The sequence below is a fragment of the Zingiber officinale genome, chromosome 6A (genome assembly GCF_018446385.1).
Source record: "Zingiber officinale cultivar Zhangliang chromosome 6A, Zo_v1.1, whole genome shotgun sequence".
Classification (NCBI taxonomy): Eukaryota; Viridiplantae; Streptophyta; class Magnoliopsida; order Zingiberales; family Zingiberaceae; genus Zingiber; species Zingiber officinale.
Window position 1 is genome coordinate 107,454,095 of NC_055997.1, and position 21,544 is coordinate 107,475,638.

The 21,544-nt window shown below is 37.3% G+C and overlaps 2 protein-coding genes across 2 annotated transcripts; one reads left to right on the plus strand and one right to left on the minus strand.

Moving 5' to 3' along the window:
- Window positions 1-1,782: 1,782 nt before the first annotated feature.
- Window positions 1,783-5,107, minus strand: LOC121997303 (40S ribosomal protein SA-like). The gene is made up of 5 exons (XM_042551651.1): window positions 4,905-5,107; window positions 3,540-3,802; window positions 3,235-3,432; window positions 2,780-2,984; window positions 1,783-2,134 (listed from the first exon to the last, which is right to left on the minus strand). Exons 1-5 carry the CDS (start codon window positions 5,032-5,034, stop codon window positions 2,019-2,021), a joined length of 912 nt encoding a protein of 303 aa, XP_042407585.1. The 5' UTR covers window positions 5,035-5,107; the 3' UTR covers window positions 1,783-2,018.
- A 204-nt stretch (window positions 5,108-5,311) lies between these two features.
- LOC121997304 (protein TONSOKU-like) lies at window positions 5,312-19,724 on the plus strand. Its single transcript, XM_042551652.1, has 20 exons — window positions 5,312-5,682; window positions 5,802-6,602; window positions 7,118-7,294; window positions 7,539-7,630; window positions 7,746-7,844; window positions 7,924-8,456; window positions 8,547-8,587; window positions 9,606-9,872; window positions 11,118-11,262; window positions 12,089-12,208; window positions 13,080-13,180; window positions 13,270-13,393; window positions 13,529-13,641; window positions 13,731-13,842; window positions 14,277-14,381; window positions 14,479-14,545; window positions 14,617-14,737; window positions 14,812-14,985; window positions 18,716-18,833; window positions 19,048-19,724. The coding sequence occupies exons 1-20, from the start codon at window positions 5,407-5,409 to the stop codon at window positions 19,509-19,511; spliced, it is 4,050 nt and encodes a 1,349-aa protein (XP_042407586.1). The 5' UTR covers window positions 5,312-5,406; the 3' UTR covers window positions 19,512-19,724.
- Window positions 19,725-21,544: the final 1,820 nt, after the last annotated feature.

Consider the following 21,544-nt stretch of genomic DNA (forward strand, 5'->3'; position numbering starts at 1 on the left):
TTAAATTATCCCATTTAATCCTTGATACATATTAGAACTTCTCCTACCTTTAAATTACGCACCTCCAATCTTTGACAACATATGTCAGAACTTCTCTCTCCTTAAATTACTCATCCTCCTTAAAACACCATCTCCTTTTAAATTACTCATCTTTAACTTTTGACCTATGTTAGAATATCTCCTCCCTTTAAATTATCCATCATCCAACCCTTGACACATGTAAAAACATCTCTCCTTCTTTAATTTACCCCCTTCCAACTCCAGATGAGATCCTCTGTCCCCAAAATGCTGTGTCCCCATGTCCCAGAGTCGATCGGACGGCTATGATATTTTCATGATATACACTGCATTCTTGAGATGTAATTTAGGCCGTCCGATCGGCTCTGGACATGGGGACACATCATTTTGGGGACAGAGGATCTCATCTCCTTCCAACCCTAGACATATGTTAGAATCTATTCTCCTTTTAAATTATCCTCTTTCCATCTCTTACACATGTCAAAACCTCTCACTCTATTTTAATTACTCATTCTCCAATTCTTAACACATATCAAAACACTCACATCTCTTTAAATTATCTCCTTCAACTCTTGACACATATTAAAACTTCTCCTCCATTTAAATTTTCTACCCTTAAATAACATATTACAAATATATAATAAAAAATTATTAAAAAAAGAATAAAACTGATAAAAAAAATTTAATAAAAAATAAATAAACTGATAAAAAAAATAAAATCAATAAAAAAACAAAACTTAAAAAAATAAAATGTGAATGAGAGAATAAGCAGAAGGGTATAAAGGTAAAAAAATAAATGTGGGGCCAGGAGGGGATGGGGGTTAGGGGTGGGAAAAGCAGTTCTCCCTCTCTTTTCGTCGTGTCTCTCACGTCCTATCCTCAACCTTGCGAGTCGTGGACAGCCTGCGGCAACCAACCCAACATGGCGTCCACTCACGGCCGCTCGCGAGCGGCGGCGTCACCTCACGGTCGCTCGCAAACGGCGGCGTTCTTGCACGGCACGGCCTCTCACGGCCTCCTCGCACGATGTGGGCGAAACCAGGCTCGTGGCCTCTGGACGCTGAGCACGAGGCTTCCATGGGCAAAGACGATGACACCGACGCATCCCTGCCGTAGCTACCTCGCTACCGCTTCCTCTAAGACCTCCAAGGAGAAGGAAAAAGGCACAGCCCATCTCCAAGGGTCTCACATTTGACGAGCTCATCCTCCTCCCTACCGGCTCACACGAGCGCTCTTCGAGGAGCTCAGGCGTGCATCCTCTAGGGGTTTTGGATACACATCGCACGGCGCCGACAGTGCCCGTGGCCAACAATCTCAATTTTGTTTCCTCCTTTCTTCCATTCCCTGGCTTCTCTTCTTTCTTTGGATTCTTTTTTCATTCTTTCTTTTCCTTTCCTTTTCCCTCCCCTTACAGGATTTGTTCCCTTCCCCTCCACTAGAGATTTTTTTCCTTTGTTGATTCTTCTTTTCCTTTCACTTCCTTTCCTCTAGGGTTTTTTTTTCCTTCATTGATTCCTTTCTTTCCCTAAACTTAGCATTAGTCTTTTGTTTTGTCATATCTGCTTAATCTATTTTACACGTTCAACCTGTTCAAATTATATATATACACACACATATATATTTGACTACTATAAATAGCAATTCTTCTAAATGAATTTACATGAATATAACTACTAGCAAATGAAACGTCCAAATGCTCATAGATTTCATTAGGCATAGTAACTTAATGTTATAATCTAGATAACTCACACGCAGCAAAGAATCTATTCCAACCATGGATGCATACTATAATTAAATCACTCCGATAACGCCAATTCAACATGGTTGATTAGCAAATATATGCTCCTAGATAAACCAAAACACTCAGCAAAGAACAAAAACTATCATAACCCTAAAAAAATCTTGGCCTTGATATCCATTAACAGTCGCACAATACGGATTTGGCCAAGAAACTAAGATTAAAAAAGTCTATAATAATTGATTATCACAGCAAACTGAGTTCACTCCCATCCTGAGGGTGCAATTTGAGCAGGCTCCCAAACTGCAGGGGGCGCTGCTGATGGAACTTCAACTGCAGGGGCTGCCGCTGAATCCCACCCATCAGCGACCACAGCACCTGTAAAAAAGAAGCAACAAATTAGTCAACGATGGGGCAATGAGCGACAGTATTGCAACGAAACAATGAGCAGGATTTTTCAAACTGGACTGCAGCAAGTGACTAGTCAAACCATGCTATTCTGTCTTTGATTGATGGGGGCACATAGAAACTAAAAACTCTGATGAAAGTGACATCAGAAGCATTGGTATCTGGGAACGTAGCAGACAGCAATTACAATGAAAATATGATGTTGAAATTTCCCATCATAGGCTTGGAGAAGGAATCCACAAACAGCAAGTGACATTTTGACCAATGGAAGCTGACATTTGTTTGATAGGGTGGCCATTTGTATCAAAACCTTGTATTGTTACAATTCTGTAACTGCAAAACTTGAGATGCTTAACAAGATCCCAAGCTTAATTGAGAGTATAGTTTAGTCTTCATTTGTTAACACCAAGACATCTTGGGTTTCGATTGGTTAACCATTGATTACTTGACTGGTCCAAATATACTACTGATTCAACATTCAATTTCACGCTTGCTAAATTTATGCAAACAACAGCGGTGCAACTAACCAGAGAGCTTAGAGCAAAAGCCAAAGATCATACTAGTTTTATCATTGTGAAATTGAATATAATATTAAGATGATGGGTTGATTTTGACCTTGATTTGCTGTCCACTCAACCCCAGGTACCGACGGAACAGCAGTGGCAGCTGCAATCTCAGGTGCCCATTGCTGGGTAGGCCATTGATCAGTAGGTACCATTCCAGTGTACTCAGCTACTGCACCAAATTCAGGTGCCACAGGAGCTTCAACTTCTTCCTGCTCCTTGGCCTCCTCAGGGTCCCTGTAGAAAAATAGATCTACCTGCAAATACCACAAATAACAGTTTAAATTAGAAGATTCATGCAATAGATAAGTATAGTGGTTTATTCGTTTGATAACAATCAGCATTAGGATACAAGGTATAATTACGTGAACCTAAAAAATGATTAGTTGGCTAAGGATACTCGACATCTATCAAATAACAAGAAATAAAAACTATCTATAAGATACCATAACAATAGCAATAAAAGGGGGATCAAGAATTCTTCGAAAGTGGATCATAGTCATTTACCATTACTTCCCACTTCCTCCCATGGGCAATAGTCCCACGCATTTGTAGAACCATTCTTGCCAGCAACCAGTAGAGGCAGCCAATGCTTAGTTTCCCTTTGTTATTAGCAGGAATACCAATGTCAACATATCTCATTGGTGAATCTGTATCACAAAAAGCAATAGTAGGGATGTTGCCCAGTGCAGATTCCTTGATTGGCTGTAAGAAAGTATCAAAAGATGGTATGAACTACTAATCTCCTTTCACAATAAAACAATTATTGTAAGGTGAATAATAATAGTACTACTGCTACTACTACTACTGACCTGGTGATCTGTCCTCGGATCAGTAAGAATGAGAAGGCGGGGTTCACTAAAAGATGTCTGAAGTTGATTTGTAAATGTTCCCGGAGTGTGTCTCCCCGCAATAGGATGAGCTCCAGTATATTGGGCAAATTTCAGTACAGCTGTCTGACCGTAGGGCCTGGCGGACTGAACAATGATATCTTGTGGGTTCTCAATTGCCACAATCACTCTAGCAGCAAGTTGAAGCTTTTCCCAAGTTTTACCGAGATTGATAATGAAAATACCTGACAATCAGAGTTCAACTTTACACTTCAAAAGTGTAGTCCATTATCGAATGTTATAAACTAGTAATGACATTATTAAAAACAAACAAATAAACACTTTACGCAACAATTAAAGGGAAAATAAAAACAAAAAAAGTAGTATATGCACAAACATAAGACACATCTCATACTGTTTCTTGATGGTACTTGCCACAAACTAGTCAGTTGCTTGGCAATAACTTAGAGGTGTTCCAGTATAATCTCAAGCTATAAACTAACATCAAAAAACAAATAGTACTTGGACTTACAAATTGAATTATCCTCCTCGACAACTTCTAACCACTTGGACCAGTTGCACAATTATATGAAAATGTAACAGAATCATAACACCATGCATTAGTATTAACCCTATGCAGTCAACAAGTACGATCAAGCATGCAGAAGCAATTATAATTACATAGCCAGTCTCCTTGACAAAGATACCATCCTTCTATTAATAAATGTGTTTTTTCCCTTACATAATTAAAGGAAGAAGATACATAGAAGGAAGAATTTGGGCATCCATCTTGTATAACTCATCAAAAATCAGGCAAAATAATAATTTTTTTTTTGAATATAAAGTTATAATTCAAAGTACTTCATTTTACATCTCCCCTCAATCCTTCTTCTGTTTAAATATCCATCTTTTTGATTAATCACTCTGGTTAAGAATCATAAGGGACTACAACAAACGGAAGCATATTCATACTATAAAATAGAATATGAAGTATCAAATTCAGACAGCAGACTGGTTCCTCTTTACTCTCCTCTAGTTATCTTACTATTTAGCTTCAAATTTTTAACATTTATTCTGTCTATTTATTATACACCAAGTACTAAATAACGATAGTTTTGCGCACTCAACGTTTTACCTAAATCTCTACGATTTCGATGCCCAAATTAATAAGTCGCAACACCAAAGGGTTGCTGAAGGACGAGAATATTATCAGATCCTACGCCATACAGTGAGGTCATATCCTGATGAAACTTACACCAGAACGGCAGTAGCATTGCTACAACTAAGGTCGGTTTCACCACTACCACCAAAAGAAAGAGATCGGGGAAATAAAATAGAAGATGTTACCATCAGTTCTTCTCTTGTAAACGTATCGCTCCATCTGGAAGTCGCAATTTTTGGTTCCGAGGTGGACGTCGGCCGCGAGCATCATCTGGATGTCCTGCTCCCTCTGCGAAAGAACTTTCGTCGCCGCCATGGTTGCAACTATTCCAGCGACGGAGACCCAAACAATGTTAGCGGCAACGCAGAAGAGAAACTTAGGAGTCAAAGGTAACTTTTTATAGCTTGCATCAAAACCCTAACGCTGATTTTATGAAATGACTAAAATAGTCCTCCCTCTCTCATTGTTAGCGGATTCTGTAAATCCTTAGGCCTATTAAATATGAATGATTAAGGGGCCCATTTTGGCCTATTAACAACCAATCTGGGCCGGGTTTGATAAACTCCACCAAAATCTCCCGAATTTCGGCGGGAATCGCACTGGCGCTCGTTCTCTTCTGTCGCTCGTCCTCTTTCGCGACGATCGATAGACATCATAAACCTAAGCGGAGGAATCGGAAGAGGAGCGATGGGAAAAGGAGAGCAAGAGGAGCTGCGGGAGGCGAAACGGGGGTACAAGGAGGCGGCGAGAGTTGGGAATCGCGAGGAGGAGGCACGGTGGGCGAACGAGATCGGGGACATCCACAAGCGGCGAGGGGAGTACATTGAGGCCCTCCGTTGGCTTCGCATAGACTACGAGATCTCCTCCAAGCACCTACCTCAGAAACAGCTCCTTCCTACCTGCCAGTCGATCGGAGAGGTTTACCTCCGCCTCAATCGCTTGAAAGAAGCCCTCGTCTACCAGGTCTTCCCTCCACTGTGTTTAACTGTTACAATTTATAGTTTTTCTTCGGAATTTGTATTTATAGCCTTTTGTTAATGTTGTTAAGTTATTTTCTAGCGCTTTGTTTCTCTGTGTTGCAGAAGAAGCATTTGCAACTCGCCAAGGATTCTGACGACCTTATTGAGCAGCAAAGAGCTAGCACACAACTTGGTCGAACTTACCATGAGATATTTACAGAAACTGAAAGTGACCATAATGCAATGAGAAATGCAAAGAAGTATTTCAAATCAGCCATGAAACTTGCACGTACTCTCAAAGAGAATCCTACTTGCATGAAATCTGGTTTCTTTCTTAAGGAGTTTATAGATGCTCATAATAACATTGGTATGCTTGAAATGGATCTTGATAACTATGAAGGAGCTGAAAAGATGCTTCTTCAAGGTCTAAAGATTTGTAATGAGGAGGAGGTTGGTGAATATGATGATGCGCGAAGTAGGCTTCACCACAATCTTGGATATCTTTATACTGAACTGCGTGAGTGGGGTAAAGCTAGAGAGCATATTGAAAAGGATATCTTAATTTGTAAGAAGATTGGTCACCTTCAAGGTGAAGCAAAGGGCTTTATCAATCTTGCAGAGTTACATCATCGAGTTCAGAAGCATGGTGATGCAATCCGTTGCTATGAAACAGCATTAGATACTGCCAGACATTTGGAAGATGAGGATGCACTTGTTAATCAGATCAATCGGAATATTGAGACTGTAAAAAAAGCATCTAAGGTGCTTGAGGAGTTGAAGAAAGATGAACAGAAGCTTAAAAGGTTGATGAGGATCATATGTGATGCACGAGGTACAGCAAATGAGAGAAAACATCTCTTAGAGCAAAACATTTTGCTTGATGGTCTGATTGAAAAGGCTTGTATGATATTTGCATGGCCAAAAGTAAGTTTAAATATAGTCAATACTCCAATTTCATGTTTAGTATGTTTGTTGCTTCTATAGTGGCTGACTTGGTTTCTTGGTGAGTTTTTCAGTTTGAGTCAATGTAGTTTTCTATAGAGTTCACTGGCAGAAAATTCACAGACTATGCATATTTGGTAGAGTTTAACACAACATGGGACAATGTGTTATTCCTCCAGAATTACTATTGGAATGACTATGGAGTTGATTACTCATTCCATTCTGGCATCATATTTGTTCATTTCAAAAAAATTGCAACCAGATATGGGGAAAATGGACTTTTTTTTTCTCTTTTTGGGTTAGATTTTGTTTGTTCTTTGATGTAATTATTTCCAATTTGCATTCTCACAAGAGAAATGTATATTTGGTTTGTTTATTAGTCATCTTTTGAACTGTCACCATCCTTAAGTTATGTATTCCTTTCCTGGTGATTGACTTTATTTGAATTTTTGGAAAAGTCTAACAGTTCATTATTGCTTAATGTTTATGTTTTTTAGCATCTAGAGTTTGCTAAACGGAAGAAAAACGTTGCAAGTGAACTTTGTGATAAGGAAAAGCTAAGTGATTCCTATCTGGTAATTGGAGAGTCATACCTGAAACTTAGGAACTTTTGCAAGGCACGAAAATGGTACATGAAAAGTTGGAACGTGTACAGGTCAATTGGGGACTTGGAGGTAATTTTGTTTTATGTTTGTTAATGTTGCATACTATTCTCTTAATGCACCAAGGTAAACAGGATGAGTTCGTCACAATGAGGCCTATTTTCTTCGACATGGTATATTATGGATTATCCGGAGTATGCTAAAATCACCCATTATTTCTACTACCTTCCTTCATGCATCAAATGTGTGCAAATTAGCATAACACTGAATGCTCTGCTAGTTTGATTCATATTCATTATGATTATTCATATTTTAGGGACAAGCACTGGTCAAGATAAACATTGGACAGGTTTTGGACACTTCTGGTGACTGGATCAGTGCACTGGAGGCATTCGAGGAGGGTTACAGGCAATTTCTTAATTTTTGAACTTTAAGAAACATTAATCATGTATTTGGGAAGAACCAACATTTAGTTTTGAATTCTTCCTGAACTAAAGAAGCTTAACCTTTCATTTCATTATAGAATTGCAGTTCAAGGCAAGCTGTTGTCTGTACAGATGACTGCGCTCGATAACATGCACTATAGTCACATGATTAGATTTGATAATGTTGATGAAGCCAGGTAAACCTTTAACTTACATGTTGCTAAGTTGGAGAAAACTTGTTTTCTTAAGGTTTCTATAAAAGACTGTTCACTTCAGGAAATTGCAGCTTGACATTCAGAATTTAAAGTCATTACTAAAAGAAGGTGTCTTGAATGACCAGCATAGTGATTATTGCTCTGAAACAGAAACAGGTGGCAATTCACCTGAAAGTAACTGCCACATATCTGCATCACAAACTTCTAGTGATTCTTCTAGAAGCATACCTAGTCTTCCTGGCCATGTCGAGGAATTTGATGAAGATGCTCCTCTGGCATCACTTGTCTGTTTGAGTAAGAATTCAAGAAAGACAAAAACCTCTCGGTCAGATCCTCATGTTGTTAGAGCTAATATCACATCTGGCATTGTACAAGATTTTTCCAGAGGTTTAAGTAACTCATGCGATGATCAACGGCGAGTTGGTCGTAAACGTGTTCGTGTTGTTATTTCTGATGATGAAGTTGATGATTCTGAAATGATGAATGGCGCTAAGAGGACACCACATAGAAGTTCACTCAACGATGCTGACATGATGAAGGGCTCTACAAGGAAACTACATAGACATTCCACTAACTTCACAACTCCTGAAAAAGGCAAGAGAAAGAAACTTGATTCAACTTGTTGAAATGTTAAGCATATTTGTTGTTGTTTTCGTGTTTTAACATTCCTTCAATAACTTGCAGAGAATTTGTGGTGTGGATTGAACATTAATAAGCAGTCTCAGGTAATAATAGTTATATGCACCTGAATTTCAGTTGCACTATACTTTCTCTTATGGCACATTTGATTCATAGGAATAACCATTATATTCTCTCTAAATTTCCACAGAATGAGGATTCTTATGTTTGATTGCAAAAACTAATTTTAAGTTCTAATTCCTATAGAATTACAATTATTTATTCATAAGAAATATTCTTTTATAACATAAATATCTGTTACTTTTTTGTTCCTCCTTCAAAGTCTATTTAAATCTTAAAATATTACATACTATGAACAAGAGAAGCAAATTGAACATGTTGATCTGATTGAGAAGGCAAACGTGTCAATTGTATCGTGCATGCTGGTTGGGCAGGATGGGTAGGGTGGCCCAACTGAGCCAAATTGGCCAGGTGATTTGGTCGGATTACCTCGAATTGGATGGCTCAATTGTGCCAAATGATCACTTGACCCACTCACAACACGTCGATTGTGTTGGAGTGGTCCCAGGTGTTGAATGGGCTGAGGGGTAGAGAAGATTTGTTAGGTTGCACTAAGCAGGTCAAATGAGCATGTTGAGTTTAGAGACTAATTGATTGAATTGAACATGCATGTTGCACTGAGCAGGTAGGCTTATCACCTTGGTTGGAGAAGGATTGCTCAGTAAGTTAGGCAAGAAAGTTAAGTCGTCGCTCAAGCCGGACATGCTTGTTGGATTGATCAGGTGGGTCTATTGGATTGGTTGGACTGAGTAAAATCAAGTGTGTCAAGTGAACCAAGCAGGCCAGTCAGTCAGGCTATTGAAAAAGCTTGTTGGTCTTATTGGGTTGAATTGGTTTGTCAGGGAAAACAAGCACACCTTTTGATTAGTCCAACGAGCTAGTCAGGCCAGGTAAATAGAGTTATGCAAGTTAGACAAGTCATAAAACATTTCATGTATGTATAAGTATTTTTGTCTTTGTGAAACTATTCCTTTGTTGTACATGCTGATCTCTAATGGGTTGATATTTCATGTTATCGTAATATTTTGATCTTGATTTTGCCAGGACCTTCCTCAAAGTTCAGATTCCAGAGATATACTTAGTGCCTCTATGCCTATTCATATTGAAGAAAGTATTTGTTCTTTTAAATGCAAAAGCCCCATTTTTGTGGCTGATAATGGTGTAGACGTTGGTTCTCTAAGTGATGTTGGAGTACCTATCGCATCAAAATCTGCACCTAGTGAGTCCATGCTGAATGGATATCCAGTACCTGTTAGGTTTCAACAAAGCCAAGATTGTGCATGCTTTGATCCTTTGGTAAATAATCATCATGTAAGTTTTGTAGTTTGCCAAAACTCTTTAATACAGTGGATTTGTAGGTTCATTAAACTAATGTTTTCTTCTTATACTAATGCTTAGTCTACTTCATCTTTTGATTTAAAGAAGCGAAAGGAAAGTCAATGTTAGTTCCATGACTAGTAAATAACATTTTTCATCTCTTCACTTTAGCAAAAGGCTCCATAGTGTAAATATCAGGAAAATTGTCCACTGGTTGCATATTACTTAATATGACAAATTCTATTAATTTTCTTTCAGGTCAATGCTGAATGTTTAAATCATGTTGCCCTTTGTCATTTTCAACAATCAAAGGCATAAATGATTTTGTTTTTTCGTTTAGACAAGTGCTAGTGTTATACCTCTGTCCATTTTCAAAACATACAAAAACAAGTTGAGTCTTAATTGTTCGGTGTTTGGTTGTTTTAAATTGTCAAGCATTGCTTAACATGACCTTTTTCATCCAATTGGGGCCAAAATTGAAAGTGCTGTGTTTTTTATTCCTATATGAACTGTAAACTGCATACATGTGCAGTAAGCAGATTCATTTTCATAAATGTAAATGGGAAATTGGCCTCATAGCTCATGTTAAATAAGCCAAAACCAGCAAAAAAAAATGCAGAGATACCAAAGAATTAACCAGATCTAGCATTGCCTGATACAACCTCTGCCTGGCGGTGTTATTTTTTTATTCCAATAGGAGTTGTAAACTGCACAGATGTGCAGTAAGTGGATTCATTGGATAACTGTAATTTGGAAATTGTTCTCATCGCTCATGTGCAATAAGCCAAAACCAGAAAGAAAATGCAAAGATATGAAAGAATTAACCAGATCTAACTGAAAACTGAATTTTTGACATATATGACTCCTGATATTACTTTTAGAAGAGTTATGATTTATGACAATAATGCCACTGCTGTTCCTTGTCTTGAAAAACAGTCCGAAACTCTAATCCCAATACCCAAATATTTTCATTTCCTTTATTAGATTTTGACAGCTGGTGTTCACCAGATCTTGATGGAAGAAATATTCCAATTGAATGAATATAGCTATGAATTATTATTGAACTTCTTTTGATAGAATGATGATAAAGACATGGTGCTATTCTACTGCATTTGGTGTTAATGTCTTGCACCCATTTTATCTACTAAACCAATCTGGTCAATTCAACCTCAATTTGCTTCTTCTATGTCTTTATTTAATTTACTCCATATAATTATGACAATTTTGATCATGCTACAGAAAATCAAATTTAAACTTGGACATGACACACTCTGTGTTGATTTAAGTCCTTTCATAGAAGATGACAAGTTAAATATTGAACTTGTGAAAGTTGAAGTTGCTTGTTCATACTTTCTTCAGCTGCTCGAGCAGAAAAGGTCCAAAGGTACGTGTCATGATTAGCAGGTTAGTTAAGTTCCTTCTTCCAATATAAGTTATTCACTTGCAATGCTAAATTATCTTAAATGAGTCTGTTGTAGCCCCCACGGGTACGGTGCAGTGGTAAACACTCAGAGGAGCAATAAGAGAACCGGTTTGAGTCCTGAATGGGACGAATATCCCAGAGGTCGGCTTTTGAGTGTGCATAAGTTGTGTTCCAGATTTACCCGGTAGGTGAATTAGGAGGAGGCCATTTATCTCTAGGATTAGTCGGGAGAAGCTCGAATACTTGGATTATCAAAAAAATAAAAATAAAATAAAATGAGTACACTGCAAGTGGCTTCAGCCAATGTCTACAGTACATCAAATTAACAAGATTATAAAGAGAGTTTTACAACAGTATCCTCAAGATCAGATATATTTATCAGAATTTTAGAAGCTAGCCAAAGGAGTAATAGATAAGTTTGGTTGTTGAAGTTTTGAGTCAGTTTATATTAATGGCCTTATGACTGGTAAATTGCTGTAGTATCTGTTAATTAGGTTCGCAAATAAAACAAGCAATCAAGAACATAGTCAAGATACTAAATATCTCACTAGTTTCCATCATCTTCCAGAGCTTCCATCTGAGAAGTATTGTGAACTTTTTGAATTGGCTCAAATCTGTTTCTATGATCAACATTAAATGCCAATGGGTTGTTTCTATTTTTTTCATTTGTCCTGATTATATATATGTACTAGTTAAACTAGTCTGAACTTTGTCAGTATTGCTAATAGTAGGTCCTTTTCATGCTAATGTTCTACTACTTGCAATGCACTAAAGCTACTAAATGTAGGTTTACTGCCTGTAATTGGATGCATGAAGACCTCTGGAACAGTGCTATGTTCTTCAGAACCAGTTGTAGATTTTGAGCATCATGTTAATGAAGATGTCATGATCGAAGTGGTTGTTGATGGTGAGGTTTTTGTAATCTCTGTAGTAGCATTTGTTATTTCTAGGTTTTTAACTGTCCATTCCTGTGTTGACATTATCTTCTTGTTGAATTGTTTGTTTATTTGGCCTTTTATTCTATTTTTCAACTTTTTCATTGTCGTCTCAGTACCAATGCTAAACATGTCCTCAGTCTATAATGCTACCAATGTGCATAAACTAAACCTAACTTATGAGAGTTTATGAGCTTAGCAGTAGTTTAGGTTGTTTATATTAGGGGCCTCAACCTAATGCAGCAAACAAATCGTAACTAATTTATACATCTATGTTTATGCTCAATTGACTTACAACTGAATGATCTACATAGCATATATGTGGACTAACTAATCAGATGAATATATCTTATATTCTGTGACGACTAAACATGCAACTGTCTCTGTGTTAATATGTACATATGTATCTATGCAGACTTGATTAAGAACTCTAGTAGGTTGTCGATCTTCCATTTCATCAGAAAAAAAGTGTAACAGAATAGGCTCTATTTGTCTTCACAGCAGATATTTCTTACATTCCCTGCCTTTTTGTTACTATAATTACTATATATACTTGTCCATCATTATTTCCCATATACTTGTGTTTACTATATTTAATATTGTGTTGGTTATTACACTTTTCCTCAAGGAATGTCATGAATTGATTAGACAATAATAAGCTAACAACAATTTGTGTAGTTCTCATCTTGTAAGAATTTGAAATTTTTAAATCAAGGCTTGGTTTTCCATTGTCTACCTATCTTTGTGTTAATTGAAGTTGATAATCTAGTTGTCTTTTTCTCCTTAATTTCAGTATTTGCATTGTGATTATCTATGTATTTCCTTCTTTTCCCCTTGTTGAAGAATGGGTCCCAAAACGCCTTATGAAGTCATATATTGATAGTTGTGAGAAATTATCTGAGCCAGTCAATATGCACCTGCTAAAGAAATTGTATAACTTGGAGGTAATCAGCGTTTTCATCTAGATCTTTTTATTTCTGGTGTTCGTTGGATAACCTAAATTTAATTGCCTAACATAATTATTTGCAAATAGGTTTCTGAGGATGAAGTAATAATATCTGACTGTGGATTGCAAGATGTGTCAATATCACCTTTTCTAAATGCACTTCAAGCACATAAAACACTTGCAGTATTGGACATTTCTCATAATTCGTTGGGTACTTGGAATTTTTTTTTCTAATGATTACTTTCTACTTAAATTAATCTTGTTGTTTCCCATTATGCACATGTCCTCATTGAATATTTATTGAAAGTATAATTTTATAATGCTGAAATCTAATTTCATGTTGTAGGCAATGAGACTATTGAGAAAATTCAACAAATATTCAATTCATCAAACCAAAAATATGGGGGCTTGACACTAGATTTGCATTGTAATCGGTTTGGTCCAACTGCATTATTCCAGGTTCTAGTTTATTTCATTTATATGCTATAGTCGTCATTCCTTTTTTTGTTTTATAAAACCGTGCTCACAATTCTTTGTTTTTTTTTCAGATATGTGAATGCTCAGTTTTATATGCTCGTTTAGAAGTCCTCAATCTATCTGGCAATCGCCTAACAGATTCATGCAGTTCATATCTCTCTGCTATATTAGAGAACTGCAAGGGTGGGTGGTTTTCTACCTTATACTTATCTCATATTTGAATTTTTGTTATTTGTATATTTTTTATATTTATTTTATATTGTAGTTGATTAAAAACTGGATTTAGATAGCTGCAATATATTGCAAACTGTGATAAAGTGGAATACAGATACCATCAAACCAAAATTGCAGTTATAAAATGAACCGCCTTGTGTTTTATTTAATTAACATATTTACATTGTTTGAATAGTTTATTAGATTGGCTAGAGTTCTGGTCTGAGTAAATTGATGTGTTGTTCACTTCAGAACATTATAATTTTACATTTATTCTTTGGAAGGTTATTTATTTGGACATTTCTCATAGTAACAACTAGAAAAAAGGGGTTGGCCTGTTGGTTCTATCTCATTTACTTGTTTGAATTACTTTGCACTTAGATACTAACATTTTTGTTGGGCAGTACTTTTTAGTTTGAACATAGAACAATGTTCTATAACATCCAGAACAATCGAGAGAGTTGCTGCTGCAATAAGTTTTGATTCTGTCCTTTCTCATCTTTCAATAGGTGATTTCATTCATTATGAATTACACATTTGGGCAAACATAATTCTTGAATGTTCATATTCATTATCATCTACTGAAAAATATGCATTGCTTAATAGGTAAAAACAACCCAATATCCGGAAATGCAATTGTTAGTTTATTAACCAAACTTCAGTCCCTGAAAAGGTAAGTTTTTCTCTTAGAAACAAGTGATTGACCTTTCTACGTTGAACTGAGTTTCTACACCTCGTTTTTAGATTTTCTGAACTCAGTCTCAGTGGCATAAGAATAAACAAGCCTGCAATTAACAGTCTTTGCCAACTTGCTCAATCATCAAGTTTAACTGTTTTGAAGCTTGGCGGAACTTATATTGGATCTGTAAGTATCAATGTTTGTGGCTTCTCAATGGAAAAAAAAATGCAACTGCTGTTTAATACTCGGTTGTAATGCAGGATGGAGTAATAAAGCTAAACGAAACCGTAGGTACTGGGCTTCAAGAATTGGTGAGGTTGGATCTGTCATACTGTGGACTGAAATCTCATGATTTTCCAAGAGTTTGCCAAAACCTCATTCTACTTGGTGGTATTCTTGAGCTGAATATTGCAGGGAACTCCATTGGTCAAGAGGTTAGTCTCTGTAATTATGCCACATTATTTTTTCCTTGTTTTTTAAATGCAATGCTGCAAGACTTATCTATCAAGTTTATCAATTTGTATGATATAAGGATACATTGCAAGTGTAAGATAATACTGAGAGTAAACTATAGCATGGCTCTTGGTTGATTGAGACGCCCACTAGATACATTCTAGTTTTTCTGTTGTGCTAAATTTGTGTCGAACTGAGTCGAACAGTATTAGGCTTAAGTTTGACTCATTTAAATTATATTCGGGCTCGAGCTCGACTCTAACTCGAATCGAACTTTTATTACAAGGCTTGAGTTTGGCTCATTTTGGAATTATCAAGCTCGCGAATAATTCGAGCTCGGGCTCGTTTGAGAGCTTGTTTTTTTAGCTCGTTTTAAAGCTGATTTTATTGGCTTGTTAAGCGAGTTTGAAAACTCATTTGAATAAATATTCAACAAACCTAATAACTAAAATAATATAAACTAAACACATTATTGAACATTCCAAACTACTACATTAAACTTCCAAACTCAACACATCATTGAACATGTTCGCGAGCCCTTTAATCGAGCCGATCTCGAGCCCGAGTTCACAAATCTATAAACGAGCATGTTCTCGAGCCCTTTAAACGAGCTGAGCTTGAGCCCAAGCTCATGAGCCTATAAACAAACATGTTCATGAGCTCACGAGCCGAATGTCCTTCAGCTCGATAAAATTGTCGAGCTCGAAATCGAGCTCGGCTCGATAAGATAAACGAACAAACTCGAACGATCTTTTTACCGAATCAAGCTCCGAATAACTCGCGAACCATTTGGTTCATTTACATCCCCAGTGGTGTTGGACCTGAGAAGGACAATTGTTGATGGCTGTAGCAGACCTGAGGTCGGGGTGTTAGACTTTGAGAAGGCCACTTGCTGATGGTCACTGCTAACCCGAGTTCAGGGGTGTTGGACCTTGAGAAAGGCAATTGTTGATGTCTGTCGCTGGCTTGAGGTCAAGGGCGTTGGACCTTGAGAAGGGCAATTGCTGATGTCCGCCGTTGACCGAGGTCAGGGGTGTTGGACTCTGAGAAGGGCAATTGCTAATGGTTGTCGTTGACCTGAGGTCAAGGGTGTTGGGTCGTGAGAAGGACAATTACTGATGGTAGCCGTTGACTCAAGGTCAGAGTGTTGGCCCTGAAAAGGGTTGACTTGAGGTCTGGAGTGTTGAACCCTGAGAAAGACAATTGCTGATGGTTGTTGCTAACCCAAGGTTAGGGGTGTTGGACTTTGAGAAGGGTCGGCAGGCTGATTGGTGAGTCTCCATCATTGCTTTCCTGAGGTAGGAGAGTATATTGGACGACCTCGAGCAAGCACGAATACTCAAAAGGTGGACAACGTGCTTCACACGAGATACCTTATACAAGCGTGTTTTCTCATGCCCTTTACTCAAATGCCTCAGTTCTGAGGACGTCGATTATGTCATACGAAAAAAATCCATCAAGGATGCCGTGGGAGCCATGTCAGAGGTAGGACTTGGCTAAGAAGATTTTTTTGGCTGACTACTTCTAGCTCACCTTGCAAGTTAACACAATCCACCTCATCGACACTTGCCTTAACTGCAAGAAGCACCAGTGTCTGTCTCACCACCCTATCAAACTCCTTAAGACATCAACCATCTCCTACCCCTTCGACCAGTTAGGGATGGACATTGTCGGTCATTTTCCTATGTAGGGTTGTAAACAAGCCGAGCCGCGCCGAGCTTTGGGGTGTTCAAGCTTGTTTGATAACATAACTGAGCCGAGCTGAGCTTAAAATGAACCAAGCTTTTGAAATGAGTGTTCAAGCTTGGCTTGGTTTATTTTTTATGAGCTTGAGCTTGTTTGAAGTTTGGTTTGAGTTTAGTTCGTTTAGATGTTATCAAGCTCTCAATTCAAGCTTGACTTGAGTTTGGTTCGTTTAGATGTTATCAATCTCCCAATTCAAGCTTGTTTGATTATTTGAAACTTTTAATTGTTTGATTGGTTATTAAAATTGATAATTTAAATTTATTTATTTATTTTATTTTATTATTTATTTAACATATTGAAAAGAGTTTTATTAATAAATATTGTTCATGAACATTGTTCACGAACATTGTTCACGAGTATTGTTCATGAACGTTGTTCACGAACGTTAACGAGCTGAACATATATATGTTCAAGCTTGTTTGTTTAGCTTAACGAGCTATTTAATCTTTTTTGTTTAATTAATCTTATGTATATTGAACGAACATAAATAAGCTCTTATCAAGTTGAATACCAAGCTTGTTCACGAACGCTTGATTCATTTACAACCCTATTCCTATGGGATCCAATCATAATGATCATCTTGTTGTGGCTTTCTTCATCGGTGGGGTCGAGGTTTTTGATAGTTCTTCAAGTGTTAACCATCGTAATATCTCAGTTCAGAATTTCCATAGATAATGCCAATTTATTCCAGCCACAAATTGTGGATGACTAAGCATTCGAGAATGTACCACGATAGGGAAGGAGAGGGTCAATCGGTGAACTTGAAGAGCTTGACAGAAGAGGTTATAATGACGTTGAGGCGGACTCCGGTATAACCACTCTGATACTCAAGTTAGCTCGTTGATAATTGGAAATCTGAAGAAGTTGGCTGGATTGTGTGTGTACCTGTGCTCGAGAAAGTAGACTACCTTTTATATTATCTCCGAGGAGGGAGGCATGGATCTCGCGTTAAGGCATGGGGTGGCCATGAAGATACACTTATTTTATCCTTATCCCCCAGTTGTCCCACGTTCTCCTCTTATCACGGCTCCCTCATTCTCCACGATTAGAGGGAGTTGGTAATCGCCTCCGGAGGTATCAGGAATGGGTCGTGTTGAAGGGGTTGAATGTGGCTGAGCTAGAGAGGTCTAGCGTGACAGAGCTATAGAGGTCCGATGGCAAAGCTGTAGAGGTCAGGCATGGCCCAGGCATAGAGGTATGGCGCGGGCCAAGGTGAAGAGGTCTGGCGTGGCCGAGCTATAAAGGTATGGCGTGGCAGAGTTGCAGAGGTCGGGCGTGGTCGAGACATAGAGGTCTGGTGCGGCCGAGGTGAAGAGTTCCAGCGTGGCCGAGGTGTGAATGTTAACCGGTCGGCTCATGCTCAGCTTCCCAAGTGAGGCTTCCAAGCTGACATTAGTTCAGTGACCATCTTAACCTCAAGTTGGGAGTTGATCTGCCTTGCGTGGGTTCGAGCCTCTTGGGTTCAGCTGGTTGAGTGCACCCAACTTATCTCAGGCTCGCCCTTAACTGGGCTTGATTCCAACTTAAGCAGGTTTGACTCTTTGGACTTTGAATTATAGCTCAACTTGATTCTTGACTCCACCAACACACGTGGAGGACGCTAATACCCGCCACATCATTCATCTTGAAGCAATTATATATGTCAGGATATTGTTGTCTTTTTCTAATGCATATTTAACTGGAAAGCAAAACATAACCAGCAATTGATGTGTGTTTTATATGAATCAATGAGTTCTAACTTATATAGCTGACAACATAATATTTATTAGGTGGTTAATCACTAATTATCCAAAGATGAAAACGCACTGTATATTAGTTAAGGTTTTTGCAATCATAAATTATTCTGATACTGTATTCATCTTTCTGACCGCTTTTTCATCCTAAAACTAAATTTGGTGATGCCCAAGTGTTAATTCAGAATTAACTATTTTGTGCATTCACTATGCCTTAATTGCCCTATTGTAGGGTTGCAATGCTCTGCGATCAGCACTCATTGACCCTGGATGCAGCCTCAAGTCTCTTATTCTTGAAAATTGTCAGCTTGGGCTGGAAGGAATTATCAGAATAATTCAGGCATTAGCAGGTAAAGGCACCTTTAAACCTAACCAGTTTGATTATACGTTTTGAATTCTCGTCGGGGATACATGCTATAGAATTTAGAAAAGCCTTCATCGTTTGGAAGTGTTCAAAACAATCATCAATATCGAACTAGCCAGTTGAATGAATTGTGGACTGATAATTGTAGAACAGTTTGAATTATTGATTGGTTGGTTCCTGATGTCTATTTGTATCGGTAGATAATGAATCATTGGAAGAGCTCCGTCTAGCTGAGAACACCAATTCATTCAAGGAGACAACTTTGCTGAACTCCGATGCAGTTGAAACTACAAATGCTATTTGTGAAGTAAATAATGAGAACGATGGACTTGAAGTTGCAGATAGTGAAGATGAGACAACCAGAGAGGAGCGTCCAATCTTGTCAGGCCCTGATGCAAGCTGTGCGAGTTCATGCCAAAGGAACTCATTCATGGACCGACATATTCAAGATATCTGCGAAGCTATTATTTCTTCACGGAATCTACAACTACTCGATCTCAGTCGAAACAAGTTCTCAGAAGAAGCTATAGATACAATGTATGCAGCATGGTCATCATCCAGATGCGATGTGAAGGGTAGTAAGCATGTTGGCAAGGATGTAGTCCACTTTTTCGTGGATGGATCAAATTGTTGCGCCAAAAAACCCTGCTGCAGAAGGGATTAGAGCTGAGATTCCTCCTTGGATAGAGAAGCTGTTTTGTTCTTCGAATCCTTTTTTGCCCTTTGCAGAATATACAATTATTTATCCACCTGTATCTTTTCCATTCAAGTGAATCCACAAGTTCTGATCCAAAGAAATTATCATACTGTTAGTGCGGTAAACAAGCCGAGCTGAGCTTTGGGGTGTTCAAGCTTGTTTGATAAGATAATCGAGCCGAGCCGAGCCGAGTCTAGCTTAAAATGAACTAAGCTTTTGAAATGAGTACTCAAGCTTGATTTGGTTTATTTTTTATGAGTTTGAGTTTGTTTGAAGCTTGGTTTGAGCTTGATTCGTTTAAATGTTATCAAGCTCTTAATTCAAGCTTGACTTGAGCTTGGTTTGAGTTTGGTTCGAACTTGGTTCATTTAGATGTTATCAAGCTCTCAATTCAATTTTGTTTGATTGTTTGAAACTTTTAATTGCTTGATTGGTTATTAAGATTGATAATTTAAATTTATTTATTTATTTTATTGTTTATTTATCATATTGAAAAGAGTTTTATTAATAAATATTGTTCACGAATATTGTTCATGAACGTTGTTCACGAATGTTGTTCACGAACATTAACGAGCTGAACACATATGTGTTCAAGCTTGTTTGTTTAGCTTAACGAGCTGTTCAAGTTTGTTTGTTTAATTAATTTTATGTATATTGAACGAACATAAACAAGTTCTTACCAAATCGAACATCAAACTTATTCACGAACGCTTGGTTCATTTATAACCCTACATACTGTTGATTTTTTCCACGGTAATACAAATCATTTGAAGATCTTACTTCGGCTAGTGCAATATGCGAATTTTAATCTCTTCCGATATAACAACATACATATTTTATTTTAGTTTATTATGATTGATTTTATTCTAGAATAGTTATTCCATCCTCTTGTGTTTATTTTGGAAAACAAATGCAACATTAGTATTTGATAAGTTGGAAGGGAGAGCACGAATAAATATTTTGAAAGTCAATTTTTGTATGTATATAAATTGAGCTTTAAATTTATCCGATAAACAGATAAGAAAATATCGTCTACTTTCACTTGAATGGCCTGTTTCCATCAGATTAGATTATAGCTGAAGACAATGAATGGGCTCAAACTGTTTTAAATTGGGCAAAAATTAAAAGGGCACATATCAGATGCGGGCCCTTTTTTTTCTAAGAAAAAGTCAAATGAGTCCCTTATCTTGAAAATACCTTTAGATTCAATGTTATTGTTATCGGTTAATTTTTACTATGTGTAGAAGTTTCTACAATAAGTAGAAGCTAGCTGATAGATGCTATGCACGGTAAGATGATATTTGATAGGACGTGATCCATTTATAATGTAATTAAGATTATATTATAAAATTAATTATTTTTGTTGATATAATTTTAAAGCTGTAATATAATGTAATCTGAATTATAAAAGATAATGAAATTTTATAATTTGAATTACAAAGCAAACATCATATAATCCGATTACATTATGAAGTCACTGTTTAACTAAAATTTAAATGTCAAATATACTTCTAATTTATTTTCGACATCAACCGATCATTGATGGTCGCTTCTATCGCCGCCATCGTTGGTCATCAGCCGCCTATTGTCGTCGACCACCTCGAGGCACTGTCGTCTACCACGATCGCTGACCATTGCCTCCAGTAGAGGTACGGCGGTGACCTCCGGTAGAGATCGTAAGATATTTTTATCATTTTATAATAATACGAATTACATTTCTTATAAAAAACATTGGACACCAAACAAAAGAATGTAATCATTCTTGTAATCAAAGATTACATACATTACATTACCAAACGTAGTAATGTAATCAAGATTACATTACATTACAAAGTTTATTATATTACAAGCTTGATTACATTACCCCCAATCAAACGTAACCTAAAAGTTACCTGTAATTTCTACAAGTTCGATCACGATTAAATTGTATTCATTGAAATGCAATGACTATTATAGAGTCCTTACTATTTGGTTTGCTCATTGAAATATTGTTTTAATCA